General features: G+C 43.4%; 1 protein-coding gene across 1 annotated transcript in view; it reads left to right on the top strand.

Annotated features, from left to right (window-relative positions):
• The window catches only part of FRMD7 (FERM domain containing 7), a 52013-nt gene that overhangs the window by 17750 nt on the left and 17600 nt on the right, over positions 1 to 16663 (top strand). The window contains exons 2-5 of the mRNA XM_025983188.2: positions 8123 to 8227; positions 9031 to 9073; positions 11587 to 11665; positions 14629 to 14726. Of these exons, the coding sequence (XP_025838973.1) occupies positions 8123 to 8227; positions 9031 to 9073; positions 11587 to 11665; positions 14629 to 14726 (325 nt within the window). The remainder of the gene's footprint in view (positions 1 to 8122; positions 8228 to 9030; positions 9074 to 11586; positions 11666 to 14628; positions 14727 to 16663) is intronic.

The raw sequence follows: 16663 nt of genomic DNA, 5'->3' as shown, positions 1-16663 counted from the left end.
TGATTGGGGTAAGTTGCAAATGGGATAAAACACAGGAAAGCTCTCAGATGCACCATAAAAGACCAGAAAGAAAATTCCAAGTGGGTGACTTTAGAAGGAATCAGTGAGCACTCAGAGACGGAGCATCAAGAAGATATTTTGTAAGTATACGTCGGCAGAAGGCTTTTGATATGACAAACCATGATTTTCTTTCCAGACTGGCACAAAAGGTAGGGAGTGTCAAAAGAGGGGCTCAAGTATGTATAGACATTGGTGAGGAATGTTTCAAACCTCCCCGCTCTCAAATAGGTGGGTATGGGAAGAATTCGTTAGCAAGGAAGTGTGGGAAGTGAGGGAGGCAAGCTGCCAGGGTACCCCCTTGCTGTACATGTGGTCCGTGGGCCAACTGGTAAAGAGACAAATGTCAGGGATGAGCAGGGTGATGCAGAAGGGTGAATAAAAGACAGCAGAAGCTTGGCCATGTTGGATGCAGACCCTGGCCCTGGCCGGAAGCAAAAGGAGGACAAGTGAAGACAACACCAGGACCTTACTGTTACCTCCCAGCCAGACTGCAGGGGCCATGGAGATGTATCTCACACCTTACATCCTTGTCTGCCCAAGTCCACACCACCATCTATCTTCCCTTCCCCAAACTGCCAAAGCAGCACCCCCGATCCACCTGCCGCCTTATGACCATCCACCCCCATCTCTTCCTTACACTCTTATCTGGCAAGGTGTAGTTGGCAGATCAGGCAGCTTGAGAGAAATGCAGATTCTCAGGCCTCACCTCACACCTATCGAATCTGAACCTGTATTTTAACAAGATCCCCAGGTGATTCATATGCACTTCATTGTTTGGGAGCCTCTGCCCTACCCCCTGCCAGGATGGCATTCCTGAAACCCAGCTCTGACCAGGTCAATCTCCACTTAAATTATTCAGTGAGGGGCACCTGGGTGGCTCAGTGGTTGAGCATCTGCCTTTGGCTCAGGTGGTGATCCTGGGGTCCTAGGACTGAGTTCCACATCAGGCTCCCTGTGGTGAGCCTGCTTTCTTCCTCCGCTTGTATCTCTGCCTCTCTCTGTGTATCTCTCATGAATAAATAAATAAAATCTTTTTAAAAAATCATCTAGCAATTCCCTACCTCAAACCCTGCTTAATGGCCTCCCCTAGCACAAAAGGCCCGTCTCGATAAGGCTCCTGCCCGCTGTGCCCATCCCTATATCTCATTTGCTCCCTTAGGAACAGCTCACTGCTGACAGTTTCATTTACACCAGGCTTTCTAATCTCTGCCTCTGACATCCTTCTATCCTCCTCTTCACCTGGCTGACTCCAATCCTGTCTCAGATTAGATGTCCCCTCCAGTGGGAGTCCATGGCACTATGCCATTTCCCATCTTTCTGGATTAGGTGCCCATTGGATGAGATCTCATATTACCCCCTGCTTCCATGTTTCCAGAAGGGCACTTAGCTCCGACTACTATGATTACCTGTTGATGTGCCTGCCTGGCCTGCCAGCCCATTGTGTATTCCTTCATGGTAGTGCCTGTGTTTAGTTCACCCCAGCATCCCTGGAGCCCAGGAAAGTATCTGGCACAGAACAGGTGCTCAGTAATGTGTATTGCATCGAAGAGACAGGAGAAAGGTCACAAAAGAGTAAAGGCATACATAGAAGGACAAAAGCAAGGGCATCGAAATTAAATCCAGAGGGGAGAGGGAATTACAATAGAAAAACAAGAAGATTTGTGTAAAGAGAATAAAGAATGAAGAAAAACAAGCAGAACTTGGATATTCAAATAGATGCTGTCCTTGTCAAAACAGATCCCTTGGGCAATCCAGATGCTAACAGCTAGATGACCATACATCAGGATTTGTCCAGGGGTGATGCTGGTTTACAGTTGTTGTGGCAATATAATGATTACTAATACTCCTGTCAACCCTCAAAACTGTGCCAGTTTGTATGATAAATTATACATGGTCATTCTACAAACAGTCACCACTTCTTTTTGAGCTCTTCCTATGGACCTGACACTATGTAAAGCACTCAACATCAATATTGTCATTAGATGTTCTCTCTGGATTTTTAAAAATTGAGATGCAATTCACATACCATAAGATTCATCTTTTTAAAGTGTACAATTCGGGGATTTTTAGTATACTCAGTGTGTCACACATACATCACAACTATCTAATTCCAGAATATTTCCATCCTTCCCAAAAGAAACCCCTGCCCTTCAGTCTCTATGGATTTGCCTGTTCTGGACATTGCCTATAAATGGAATCATATGGCCTTTTGTGTTTGGCTTCTGACAATCCTACTTTATGATTAAGGAAACTGAAACTCAGAGAGATGAAACAGTCTGCCCAAGATCACCCCTCTAGCAGGGAGAGGGCAGAACTAGAGCCAGGTCTGTCCAGCTCCAGGGCCCACATTCTTAGCCACCATGATGTGCTGTCTCCTTATATTTATTTACAGGTACTCAGCACAGTCTTGGAACTCTATTCTGGCCTTCTGTAACAGGGCACATTCTTTCCAAAATGCCTCACAAATCTTCATTATTTCGGAGTGGGTTTAATGTTTGGAAAGAGCCAAAGTCATAAAGAGCAGATATGGTAACTAAAGTGAGCCATCTAGCTGGGTCAGCGCTGTAGACCGAATCAAGCCCCACCCAGATTTGTCCGTCAAGTCTCTAACCTCCAATGTGACTACTGAGATTGTGTTTGGAGATAGGGCTTTGAGGAAGTAATTAAGGTTCAATTGGCTCATTATGGTGGAGCCTGGATCCAATAGGTCTGGTGGCCTTAGAAGAAGAGAGAGTTATTTTTCCTCTAGGTGAGGGCACAGCAAGAAGGGAGCCAGGAAGAGGGGGTCTCACAGAACCCAAATATGCTGGTACCCTGATCTCAAACTTCCAGCTTTCAGAACTAAATGAGAAAGAAATGTTTGTTGTTTAAGGCACCCAGTTCATGGCTGGGTTTTGTTTTGTTATGGCAGCCAGAGCTAATCCAGTCACATCTGAGGATAAAAAAAATAAGATATAACCATAAAGTCTGGAGAATGAGTGATAACCATCTCTGACTTCAAGAACAATTTCCTGCGGGGAGCATGAGAAATATTTTGAATGTGGGAATCAGCACTGAAAACAGGAAAAGCATCTATAAGATTTTTTGTATGGCCTCTTTGCTTTTAGATTTTATAGTGTCTATTGCATTTTTCTGAAAAATATAACAAGTATAAGGAAAAAGAGAAAATAATCAATTATGCTATTGTTAATAATATGCTGTATTTGGTTCCAGTTCATCCTTTTCCAAAACCTTAATGACATAGTCTATACTTTTTTAACATACACGAAAGATGTAAATACATTAGAATCTCCTTCATCTAATATGGTCAAAGGTGGTTGTTGGTCAGTTGATTGATAACAAAATCATAATAAGTACACACACAGACATCTTAAACTTCTATTTTTTTGAGATTTAATTTTTTAAAGTAATCTCTACATCTAATGTGTGGCTCGAACCCACAACCCTGAGATGAAGAGTTGCATGCTCTACCAAGTGAGCCAGCTAGGTGCCTCTTAAACTTCTAATTTTGACATAAAACATATACATTGTTATTCATATGCCAATCTTTTGCTATAGGATCAAAGCTTTTTGGAGTAAGGACTTCTGATTCCTTTTATCTTTCTTCTATAAACCATATCCATAATGCATCCTCTATGATTTTCAGCATTTGCTTACTTAATGTGGATAAAGAATGTGGGTGATTGCAAACAATTTGAGTATAGAATCCTTCCGGATTTTTCTCCCCCTGTGTTTTGCTGCTGTCATATCCAAAACTAATTTGACAGCCCATTTTTGGGGATTCCCCTCTTACTGAGTTTTTGCAAAGTGATGAACTTAGTTTTCATGGAAACAATTCTTGCTTTTAGTGTTCATGATTCTTTGGGGTGCATACAATTTAATTGCATAATTACAATAACAAATAGAATTATCAAAAAAATGTTCAGGAAAATAATTATTATTGAGCATGGAACTTAATTTATGGATGTAGAAGGACACAACCATTAGAGTAGCCTACTAGTCATGAGCTTTCATCATGACATAGGCCCCTGCCAATGTTTTAAAGAGGGAATGTAGGGGCATCTGGCTGGCTCAGTTGGTGAAGCATGTGACTCTTGATCTCAGGATTGTGGGTTCAAGCCCCATGTTGGGTGTAGAGATTACTTAAAAACAAACTTTAAACAATAAAGAGGGAATGTAAAACATTGTCTCTGCATCATTGAGTAGAATTTGGTTAAGAGAGTTTCTACTGTCTTAATTTTCACAAAGTTAAAAGTTAAAGTTCCCTTTATTCTATCCTCCCTCCAGGGAGAATGCTATTAACATTTGCTGTGTATCTTTCCAGACTCTTCTACACATTTATCTATATATGTGTATTGCTTAAGTCATATGATGTGCGAGGCACTGTACAAGGCTTTGATGTGAATTATCTTGTTTCATTCTCACAACAACTCTGTGAGATAATACTATAATATTATCTTCATTTTACAGATGAGTAAACCTAGGCTCAGAAAGACTCAGTAATTTGCCCTTAGGTCACGTAGTGACTAATTTGTTCTTCCTCCTGAGAGAACTGTGTTACTAATGCACAGGAATCAAGTTAACTGGCTCCATCCATCTATTTATTCAGCAAACATTTATTGAATGTCCACTCTATCAGGCACTGTACACACTGCCAGGTATTCGAACACATGGTCTCTGTCTTCAGGTACCTGGTAAAAGCAGGTAAATCTGTGAGCTAAAAGATTTTCCCCAATTCATCTAGTTAGTAAGTGGGTAGAGCAGGATTACAACTCAGGTTTGATTTAACAAATTATTATATGAAAGCTCTAGCTGCCTAGAATCTGTGGCAGATTGTTATGTATAGGTAACCACCTTGAATATTTGTTGTTCCCATGAGAAGAGGAGTTTGGAGCCTCTAAAGATCAATGTCATGATTAAAATACAGTTTGTAAATTAGAGATTATAAATATAAGTTCTGAAAAAGTTCTGAATTAAACTCAGTAAGAGGGGAAGCCCCAAAATGTGCTGTCAAACCCATGTTGCTCAGGGTCAACTGTGTGTGTGTGTGTGTGTGTGTGTGTGTGTATTTTAAGGCGCTGTTCTACCGTAATACAAGGCAGAAGGTAAAACAAGATTCAGGATTGTATGGAGTTCCAATTCCTTGAGTGGGAGAACTGGTAGTAAAGAATTTAGATCCACTAAAAAGCTTGATTAGAATGTTGATAGTGTTAGCTCAAACAAGAACTTGCAATGGAAAAGAGACTCAAAATTCCAGAAAGGAAAAAAAAAAAAGAACTTTAGAAAAGTTGTTTGTGGGACGTCTCGGTGGCTCAGCGGTTGAGCGTCTGCCTTTGGCTCAGGGCGTGATCCCAGTCCAGGGGTAGAGTCCTGCATTGGGCTCCCTGTGAGGAGCCAGCTTCTCCCTCTGCCTGTGTCTCTGCCTCTCTCTGTGTGTCTCTCATGAATAAATAAATAAAATCTTAAAAAAAGAGAAATTGTTTGTAAAGACATAGTATAAGAAAAATACTCATAACCTAAAAATTGTGGAATTGGATTATAATGGTTAAAAACCATGAAAGCCTGCACACTGAGACAGAACCAAGACCTTACCTATTATGCAACACGTTCCACAAGGCTGGCCAATTTCAAAGTACATTATGGAGGGCTGAAGGGAAATACCTCTCCACAGATGGGGGTGGAGAGCCCCAGCCACGTGAGTGCCTGACCTCTAAATGCATAAATGCCAAGGGCTTTTCAGAGCCAGTTGGCAATGTGTGCAGGGATAGAAGAATCAGAGATTATTCTTATAAACATGGTATGGGATCTTACAGAAGGGAGCAAGAAGGAAGCCTTGATTGGAATCCTTACAAGAATGGCTATATATTCTTTATGACTGCAGAAACCTTTAAAATACACAAACACATGGAATGTGGCAGCGTTGGGGGGGGGGGATTAAATACTCTGATGGAAAAAAATAATCAAAAAATGAGGAGGGGAAAGGAAAATCTTGAGTTTCTTAAATTATTTGCAAAGAAACTGGAGTCTATGACGGAATTTGGTCCTCATGACTGAAATGTTTCTCTGGTGTCGGAAAAAGTATTGCTGTCGTATCTCTCTTTAGAAATTCTTTTTTTTTTTCTCATAATAAAAATCCCATGGCAGCTCCTTGTCTGGAGGACTTTAAAAATAGGAGCGATTTCATCTGTCTGGAATGGTCTGTGTCAGCACTTGCCCTAGGCTAGTTTGCCACATAGGCAAAAACTCCCCCTTCCCTCCTCCTTCCCAGAAGCCCCCTCCTCCACTGCCCCCCAATCCCTTCACACCCTTGCACCCTCCAACTCTGTGTGAGATGAATCTCTTCTCCAGGACCACAGCTCCAATGTGATCTCCCACATAATATCCAACCCCCTCCTCCCCAGCTGTCTCCAGGTGCTGGGGATGCAGTAGGTATCACCGCTGGCAGCCTCTTTGCATTTTAAAATAGGACTCTGGTCACCTCAGCTGCATCTCCAGTCAGTGGAGCTTTGGACTATGTAGCCAAGTGCAGAGAAGTGCAGGGTAGAGGGGAGGATTTTTGGTCACTGGGGGAAGGGGGTGGGGTAGGCCACCTTCCTGGAAGCTATTAAATACCAGATGTGCCCCCACTTCTACATGGCTTTGCCTTGAGGGAGAGGGTAGAGGGTGGGAGGAAGGTGGCTGGGCTCTCTGACCTATCAAGGTTGTTGCCTTAGACTATGGGTCGGTGATTTCCAACTACATTTCCCCTCGCCCGGCTTCCTGTGCCACGCCATAGGGACCACGTGACCTGGTGTTAACTAGGGGTTTTCGGTGGCAGCGTGTCTTTGTGCCTATCAGCCAGGGCTCAATTTCCCCATCACTGTCCTCCCTGCCACAGCCACCCTCGGGTTCAGCCATGGTGGCGGCTGCAGATCAGCCCCAGCTGCGCTCGGCTCAAAGAGATGTTCCTGAAAGATCTGCAAAGCTCCTGTTCTCGGATGAGCCTGGTAAGGGGTCTGCTTTGTGCTCACCATGTAGGTGGGCTTTAGGAAGGAAAAAAATTATGTGTGGCCTTCTGCGAAGGAATGATGCTGTGCACAGATTTGGTGGGAAAAGCTGCCAGGCGAAGGCTACTCCAGGAGCTCATCGGAGTAATTTGGTCAATTTCATATCAGAGCAACAGACATGCAAGAGTCCCTCCAAGGGGACCTCCAAGGTGCCAGGCTCTGAGTTAGACGTGGTGAGTGACAAGGAAAATGAAGCAAGACTCCTACTCTGAAGGGACTCAGTCTAATGGGGAAGGCAGCCATCCCAGGTTAGGTGTGCCTTGTTGGAGGTAAGTGAGGGTGCTTGGGAGCATGGAGGTTGCCCTTGGCTTCACCTGTAGCTGATTGGGATGGGGGAGTGCTCTCCAGGGCAGACTGGGTCTGAGCTGAGCAGGAGTAAGCCAAACCAAAGAAAGGTGGGAAGGGCTGCCTTTGGAGAAGGAATGACAGGAGCAGAAACATGAGGTATGACACTCCTTGACCTGTGTGGGGAACTGCAAGTGGGCTGCAATTATTAGAAAGGAAACTACCAGCAAGGGGGAAGCACAAGAGAAGAGGGTGGAGGCAGGCAGGAAGAGAGCCAAGCGTCAAGATTGCCATTGTGAGTATAGACTTTATCCTGAGGGGAGCCACAGAAGGATTTTTAAGCAGGTCAGATTTGCATCTTGATTAAACTAGTCAATTTGGGGGAAATCATTCAAATTGCCCATGGGATGACTTGATTAAAGAATTCCATTGAAAAGGTAGATTTGCCGATCTCACCATAGTTTAAGTGCAAGGCTGTCTTTTTTCCGAGAGGGTTTGTCATGAGTCTGAGGCTTTTTGGTGGGGGAAGGGGCCCTAAGACAATCTACAGGTACACGTATGTATTTATCTGTAAAACATCATCCTTTGAGAGGATGCGGGACCTCTAAACGGTGCTGACCCCGGAAGCTGTGTTTTCAGAGTTGGGTCACTCCTACCCTTTCTTCTGCACCACAGTAACTGTATCAGGGTTGGGGACGCAAACTGTGCTGTGATCTCTCTGTTTCATTTAGCAAAAATCATCTGGAAAGGCGCTGTTTAACCTGAGTTGTGGCCACCTAAATCTTGCTGAAAAGGAGTATTTCGGATTAGAGTTCTGTAGCCATTCTGGAAACAATGTAAGTTGGTTTCATTATAGGGTTCTTTGTGTCTAGAATTGCTTCTCAAGTGCAGTTGTGGCTAGGTTTGTAGGGCTCAAACTTGATTGAAAAGTGAAAAAGCACTTAAACCCTTGCAACATACTTGGATTTAATAACGATTTTCTCTTCCCCCTCCTTGCCTATTTAAAGTCACCTCAGTTTACCAAACAGACTCTCCTACCCTGTGCTTCTCTTTTGTCACCCCGTGAAATAGCAACCTAAGCTTTATCTATTCCGGCTTGCCAGAGACTGGACCTCAGCCTCCACAATGAAGATTCCTGACCTCACCAGTGTGAGGGGACTCTTATTGCCCCTCTCTCAGGTCCCAACATTCTCTATGTTCTTCCTGCTATGTCCTGCCTTGGCATATCTGTTATCCCAGCTCCTTCCCTGAAAGGCTCCTTATATCTATTAAGCTGGCATTTGGGGGCTGTAGGATTCAAATGCAGAGCCAAATGCCTTCATTAGTCTTCGTAGCAACTAATGAGTCTTGTATGTGACACCTTTGTCACCCTGCTTAGGCAGGGGAGCAGCAATTCAAATGTCAACAACAAAGAGTTTATAGATCAACAACATTCACTGTCAGCAGGCAAATACAAGGGGGCTGATTGAGTGTGGTGAGGTACATCATCTCTTTGACACGGCTGTTTCTAACTATCTTTAGAAGGAGTGTAAGCTGTCTTGGTGTTTGTTTATTTTATGTTGACTTTTATCTGTTACCAAAAAAATAAGCTTCACTCAATGCCACATTTCATCAATTCTTTTTATTAATGTTATCACAGGTCTGGTTGGAACTACTGAAGCCCATTACAAAGCAAGTAAAAAGTAAGTATGGAAAAACACTTCAGGGATCTCATTCTCAGTTACAACTTGAAAAGATTTCAGTGCCACACGATTCCTTACCAAATAAAAGGAGAGAGAAGGGCTTCGATGCATCATTTTAATCCTTAATATGTCCAGTGAATCTAGCAATTAAAAAATCATTTTAATTTTGTCCAAGATGAAAAAAAAAGTCATGCTGCTGGATCTTCAGGTAGATTTGAAGAATACAGATATTGACAGCACTCTGCGGATTGGCTCACACTGGAAAACTGCAAATCTTTGAGCATCCTCGCTGTTCTTGGGGAAGGAAGAATTTCCTCTGCCCTTCAAGGCCCTTCTAGCCGGACTAAGAATCAAAATGACATGAGACAGATGAACAGGGGATATTCAGATTTAATCTCATACGTGTGGGGAGGCCACACAGACATGGAAATTACAAAGACAGTCGGTCAAAATGGGCTATGTGTGTCATCCTGAATGAAGGAGAAGGGAATAAGGGTCTGGGGCTTCAAAGGGAAAGAATGCAATTCACAGGAAGAAGAAAAAGTAAATGTTTGGTAAACAAATGTTTGCTGGGCCATTGAGAAACAATGGGACATAGAGGACTTTGATCAAACAGGCCTTGGGAGGTACCTCCATGTCTACCACACCTTGTCCATATTATAATGTAGTTATCTAAGGTGATAGCCTTCTTCCTGGTACAGGCTCTCCTTTCCAATGTAAATTTAGCCAGTTAAAGCAGAGGTAAAGAGCATTTCCTGAATTGACTGGGTTTCGATGGCTTTTAATGCAACATAATCTTTTTAAAAAGACTTTGTTTATTTGAGAGAGAGTGGGCTTACAAGCAGAGAGAGCAGCAGAGGAAGAGGGACAAGCAGACTTCCCACTGAACAGGGAACTGGAACCCTGGGATCATGACCTGAGCTGAAGGCAGACACTGAACCGACTGAGCCACCCAGGTGTTCCTTAACTGGAAATGATCTTAATACCTAACTGGCTTATTTTAGGCAGCCTGACTCTGTCACTTGCAATGTCAATATTCAATGCCATTCCCTTCTGCCTGAAGATGTTTTCTTTTTAACATGGCACAGACATTGTGCATTTGTTTCATTTCACATTTGAGTGCCTACTGCGTACAAAATCTATCCCCCCACACACCCTGTATTCCACCACTTTGTGCGGTAGTTTCAAAATTTCAGTGGGTATTAGGATCACTTGTTCAAATGCAGATTCCTGGGCCTCCTTGGGTTGGGGAGTGTCCACAGGTGTTTCTGAGGCAGGGGGATTTCACTGTCTTGTGATGTCTCTTCACTCACCTGCCCTCTCCGTGGCAGGTTCTGTCTGCTCCCACCCCATTATAATCATCTGTCACATTATTCCAAAGGCTTCCTAACTGATACCGCCCCCCCCCCCCATCCATCATCTACCCAACTTCCAAAGGGAACTATTGAAAATGGAAAGGCAAACACATCACGCTCTGGCTTAAAATGCTTCCATGGCTCCTTATGGCCCTTAGAATGAAATCTGATTGGCATGATTGGCAAAGCACACCTGCCTCTCTAGCTTTACTTCTGCCACTGACCCCTTGGTATTCCTACCTCTCCTGACTATGGCAAAACTAACCTCAGGTGTGGTGTTCTCTGTGAAAAGAAGAGATGTCCACTATGTTGGAATTTCAAATAGAGAATCATTTCTTTGTGTAAGTTGTAAGTATGTCCTGCGTTATTATTGTTTACCTGACATCCCAATCTAACTGGAGCCCTCTCTCCTCCCTCTTGTACTTCGCTGGTACTTAGTGCTTGCAACCGCCCGTGGTGCTGCCTCTTCTACCAGGCTAAGAGTGCTTAATTTTCTTTTCGTTCCTGGTACCTACCTGCCTAGTACAATGCTTGGCCGCTAATAGACACTTGACAAATATTTGCTGAACGACTGGTACTAATGGTGTATGTATGTGTTTACTTTTGATGCAAATACTGTCTTTCTTTTCAAATGCAACTAGGAGTGAAGGCAAGTAGATGTAGTTTCTTAACTCAGATTTTAAGCGACAAAGTAGCGGCAGTGCATACACTTCTATACACTTGTAGTTTCTCTTATGAGATACTTGATGCCAGATGATAGTCACCTGTTTCTAAAGCAGGCCCTTCTCTCAGCCAGGAATGAAGAATCCCAAGTGGCAAGTGATATTTTTTTTTTTAATGGGACACTTCTTAGAGGACACAGAAGGGCCCAGAAATAGGCACATCTTTACAAGAAGAAACTCAAAGAAAGAGAGGGTAGAAAGAGGAGCAGGAGAACTTTCCTGATTGCTATCCACATAAATACTCAATCAGAAATACCACCATGTTAGAAATGTGAAAAATTGAAACTTAAAAGTCTGAGGGAGGGAGAGATGGGGAGTGGAGGGAGGAGGAGGGGTGAAGTGTGTGTGTGTGCGCGTGTTTGTGTGTATGTGTGAAAGACCTATAACTGTTGTGATGGACATTTAAATAAAACTTATGGAGATACTGTGTTTTAAGATCCTAAGGACGTTGTTTTCGAATTTATGGTGAAATTTTTCCCAGTGGACCCCGGACATCTTCGAGAAGAGCTTACAAGGTAGAGTACATCCCTTTGTGTCTGCTGCATGATATTACATAAGAATCATTATTTCCAATTTATCAGAGAATGGGCTTCTAGTCTTCTCTGGAAAGCTTGGCCCTCAATCACTCTCTGGCAGATGATGAGGAGCTGGAGAGAAGGTGGTCCTGACTGGTCCCCAAAGTGTTAATCTTCCAAAGGATGGGGACCTCTGGGAGAAGGAAGGGTGGCATTCTAGCAGGGCAGCCAGCCTGGGTGCCCACTTGGGGGTTCTGCCATTAATTGCGGCAATGGTAAGAGTGCTTGGCTTCATCACATCTGTGTTGCAATCGGAGGGCAGCATGATGGCACAAGTGTGATACCAGCTAATTTCCGTGGATATTGAAAACTGTGTGTGTGCATGTGCCTGTGCATATGCGTGTGCGGACATGTGCACACACACATCCAATAGGTAGAGAGTAATGATGACATATACTTGTAAAAAATTTAAAAAGTACAAAATAGTCTAAAAATTATTTAAATAAATTATTTATCATGTATAATATAAATCATTGATAATTTTATTATGATTCTTTAATCATCATAAGTTATTCATGATTTTAACAACCATTTATAATGATACATTATTCATGATTTTAGATAAGTAAAATATTTTACACTTATAAAAATTAAAAAGTTAAAAAGTCACAAGTTTTCTTAATAAAACATTCAAAAAAGTATATTTATACTTATATACAATGCCCATCAAAATTACAATGTAAACCTACTTCTCTAAAAATGCATTGTCAACTTAACACTCCTCCAAACCCAACTGTGCTTGCTAGACCCTAGAATCTTACCCTAGAAGAGATATATGCAATCATCTAGCCCAGCCCTCCTGGTTCACAGGGGAGGAAACGGGTCCTGGGAGCTGGGAGCTAAAGTGACTTGGCCAGGACTTCTCCCACCTCCCCCCACCATCCTCACTCCCCTCCCACCCCTGACACTATGGCTCGTGGCCAGTTCTTCGCCCCTTTGGTACACGAGGACTTGTTTGCTGAGGGGTCTTGGCAGACATCACTTCTCACAAGTCTGTCACTGGCTCACCCCGTCTCTCCACATTTGTGAGTTGTAGGCCACTTTCCCAGATAACCCGATACCTTGGTATCTGTATCAGTTTGCACTTGCTAAGTTGACTCTCAAATTGTGACCAGTTTTAATGGAGATAAACTTTCTCCCCCACCCCCCACCGCCAAAAAGAAAAAAGAAAAAAGAAAAGAAAAATCAATGCGATGATAAATGATTCATCAGCTGTTCAGAGTGAGGATTTGGTATTTGTAGCAGGCAGCTGCCCTCTTAATAGCAAGAAAAGTGTCAAATGACAAGAAGTTTCCTTTCTTGCTTGCTAGGAGCAAAATGAGATTCTTTTTCCCTTTAGCAATTGAGGCTTATTATTCTCATTTACATCTATATTTGAAAGCAGGCAATGGCAAAGGTTAGACCTCATTTTTTCCTCAATGGTCTGTCAAAGATACTTAACCATAGTTGACTTCGCAAGGATGCCTTGTTTGGGGCCAATCCATGAGTTTCTGAGAGTGACATGCAAATATAAATTTTCTAATTGAGTCATTTTTAACCCATTAGGGGAGCTCATAATTTGAAGGATTATAATGATGAATGAGTTTATAAATTGAATGATCACCTACTAACTTTACCTGTTTTTTTCTAATCTAGATTTGTATCTATCACCTGCAATTAATTTTGATTTACCACATTGCCTTCAAGGCTTAATTGATTTAAATTAAAAAGTCCAGATAAAACTTTATTTAGAAAGTCACATCTTGGGGGATCCCTGGGTGGCACAGCGGTTTGGCGCCTGCCCTTGGCCCAGGGCGCGATCCTGGAGACCCGGGATCGAATCCCACATCGGGCTCCCGGTGCATGGAGCCTGCTTCTCCCTCTGCCTGGGTCTCTGCCTCTCTCTCTCTCTTTCTCTCTCTCTCTCTGTGTGTGTGACTATCATAGATAAAAAAAAAAATTAAAAAAAAAAAAAAGAAAGTCACATCTTATGTTAGGAAATGCCCATGGTAGATACTCAGTAAGTGTTTTAAGGTATAAAATAAAATATTGGCACCAATTTTGGACCATGGAAGAAAGCAGTCAGTGATAGAATCTTACTTTTATGCATCTTTTCAAAGTTGATGTTCCTTTGATAAGGGCTTGAAAGTGTAGAACAAATGCTATCTCTTTGGCCAAGCTCTGGATACCAACCTGCACTTTCTGGGTCCCTGACGAGCCCTTGGTGGGCAAAAGGGCAGTCTGGCTTCATTCCATTCAGAATACAGGCATTTTCTACCTTCTCTGTGCCAAGTGATGGGCCGGCTTCTGATGATACAGAGAAGGTGGTCAGGGTGAAGCATGGCCTCAACTCCTTGATTTCTGCAACACCATCTCTGGATAGGAAGAGGCCTAAATTCAGCAGGTGACCTGACTTCTGGCCATGGTTTCACTATCTTTGGGCAAATGACCTTGTCAAAATCATCCAACTTCTGCCTTTCAGTAATTATAAAATGGGGGTGATCGCTCCTGTCCCGCCAACCTAAGTTGTTTTGATAGTGAGTGCTTGGTAGCAGTTGGTAAACAGAGCATCTTCAGCGGGCTCATTTTTGCTGAATCTCCCTTTCTTTTGGGCTGGGTATGTGGCTTAGCTATGTGGCAGAAACCACCAGAGGATGATTGGCCAACTCCCTCAAGTTGGCAGGAGGATTTAGCCAGGGTGATTCCTAATGGCTGTGAGGCTTGCCAAATGCTGGATCAGCCAAGCTGTGGTCTGGTGCTAGTTTGGGGCTGAAGCAAAGCCTATGCATTAGTCACCATCCCAAAAAGGCATCTCATTGGGGGTGCCGTTTCTTTCTTGAAACATCTTGGATCTGGGAGAAGGGAAATGCTTCTTGCTTGTTCCTGTTTCTTTCTCAAGATTTTTTTCCCCAACTTCTTTGCAGGTATCTTTTTACTCTTCAAATAAAGAAGGATTTGGCTCTAGGAAGGCTTCCATGCAGTGAGAACTGTACAGCGTTGATGGTATCTCACATCCTACAATGTAAGTAGCAAATGACAACTTTGGGGCCTGTCAGCTAGATAGAGAACCATGCAAAGGAGCAGGATGTGTTAGGACTTCCAGAGGAGAAAAAGGCTGTGTAAGGTGTGTAGAATTGGCATGGTCCAGTAGAAAGGGGTTGTTCATTATGGTTATGTGGCTTTGGATTCCAATCCAGTCCCTGCTATGTTCTAGCTGTTTGTAGGCTTGTATGAAGTCCCCTCTACCAGTGTGCCTCAGTTTCCTAGTCTTTTTGTTAAGGATTCTATTTATTTATTCATGAGAGACACACAGATAGAGGCAGAGACATAGGCAGAGGGAGAAGCAGGCTCCCTGCGGGGAGCCCAATGTGAGACTCATCCGAGGACCCTGGGATCACAACCTGAGCCAAAGGCAGATGCTCAACCACTGAGCCACCCAGGCATTCCAGTTTCCTAGTCTTTACAATAGTAACAAGAGTGCCTTTTTACTGAGTGGTTATATAGATTAAAAGTAAATGCTGATGTTCTTCTATCATGGTGTAACCTCTCCCCCCAACATGCCTCCTGCCACCCTGCCTGGGGCTTGCTGTCCAGGAGTTGGGTTGGACTAATCTGTCCGAGCATGGATTTTGCCAAGCAAGCTCCACTCTTTCTGTCTGCCCCAGGATGCATTTCTGGTACATGCTTTCTGCAGCACATTGTCATGTTTGATGGGATTTTTGTGTTGCTCTTTATCATGAGTCCAGAGAACAAAACACAGAGTACAGCAGGTGGAAAGAGGCTGAAAGGGAAAAAGGCCTTAGGCGTCTATTAGAGTTCCCTACTTGCTGGCAGCCAAGTAGTTAGATGCTGAATAATGAAGGCAGGGAAAAGGAGACCTGGGGGAACAGTGGGGGCCTGCCTGGGATGGGGTGAAGCCGGGCAGGCCAGGCTTCTCCTGCACCCCGAAGGCCAGGGTCGAGGCAGCTGGAGGTAGTATTTCATCTTATATGGCCAGTGGATTCACTCTCTCTTCTAGAGAGGCCTTCCAAGAATAAGCTGTTCTTTACCACTTTTGCAGGATTATAACGTCGTTTTTTGGCTTGTTTTACAAGTTTGGTTTTGACCTCTGTCCCTGACCTTCCCAGCAGGCCAGAGCTGGTAGATTTCTGACTTCACGGAGAACTCCAGAATGAAGTGCTTGGATAGGGACAGCATCTAAATGAGTGTTTACCGAGGGACTACTGACTGGGACAGGTGATGACAGCCCCAGGATATCAGGAATGCAGTGGGCAGTGAGAGCAGTAGTAATCAGGAAAGGCTTCTGGAGGAGGTGTCTTTTGTGCTAGACCTAAAAAGGGCACATAGGAATGGGACAGGTAGTGATAGGCGGAGACACAGCTCGAGGACAGCTCAAGCATAGTGTCTGTTCGGGAGACGTGGCAGAAAACTAAGAGTTGAATTGATGGGCTTTCAGTGCTTGGCTTGGTGGGGGGCACGGGGTAAGGTGGATAGACAGACAATGTTGGAAGACTTATCCTTTTTTATTATCAGCCCGTTAATGACTGGGGCTCCCCAATATTCTATCCTGGCTGTTGGGGAGGCCATTTCATTCTTAATAGCTCAGCATTATGGATTTGGGCATTCCCTAGTGGCCATTTCAGGCATAGCACAGAGGACTTCCGCTTTTCTTTTTCTTTTTTTTTCTTTCTTTTTTTTTTTTTTTTACTTACAAATTTATTTTTTATTGGTGTTCAATTTGCCAACATATAGAATAACACCCAGTGCTCATCCCATCAAGTGCCCACCTCGGTGCCCGTCTTCCGCTTTTCTAAAGGCTATTTTGTCAATCCAAGTTCTTTCCATAGGGAAAAATTAAAAGTTTCAGTGAGCCCAACTCCTCATAATCCATTTCACTGGATGCTAAGGCAGTGTGTAGAACATCACCAGGCTGCTTGTTCATTTTTTCACTTATTCATT

The sequence above is a fragment of the Vulpes vulpes genome, chromosome X, assembly GCF_048418805.1.
Source record: "Vulpes vulpes isolate BD-2025 chromosome X, VulVul3, whole genome shotgun sequence".
NCBI classification, from domain to species: domain Eukaryota; kingdom Metazoa; phylum Chordata; class Mammalia; order Carnivora; family Canidae; genus Vulpes; species Vulpes vulpes.
Note: the sequence above shows the minus strand (reverse complement) of the source record. Positions and strands in the feature narration are given on the sequence as shown.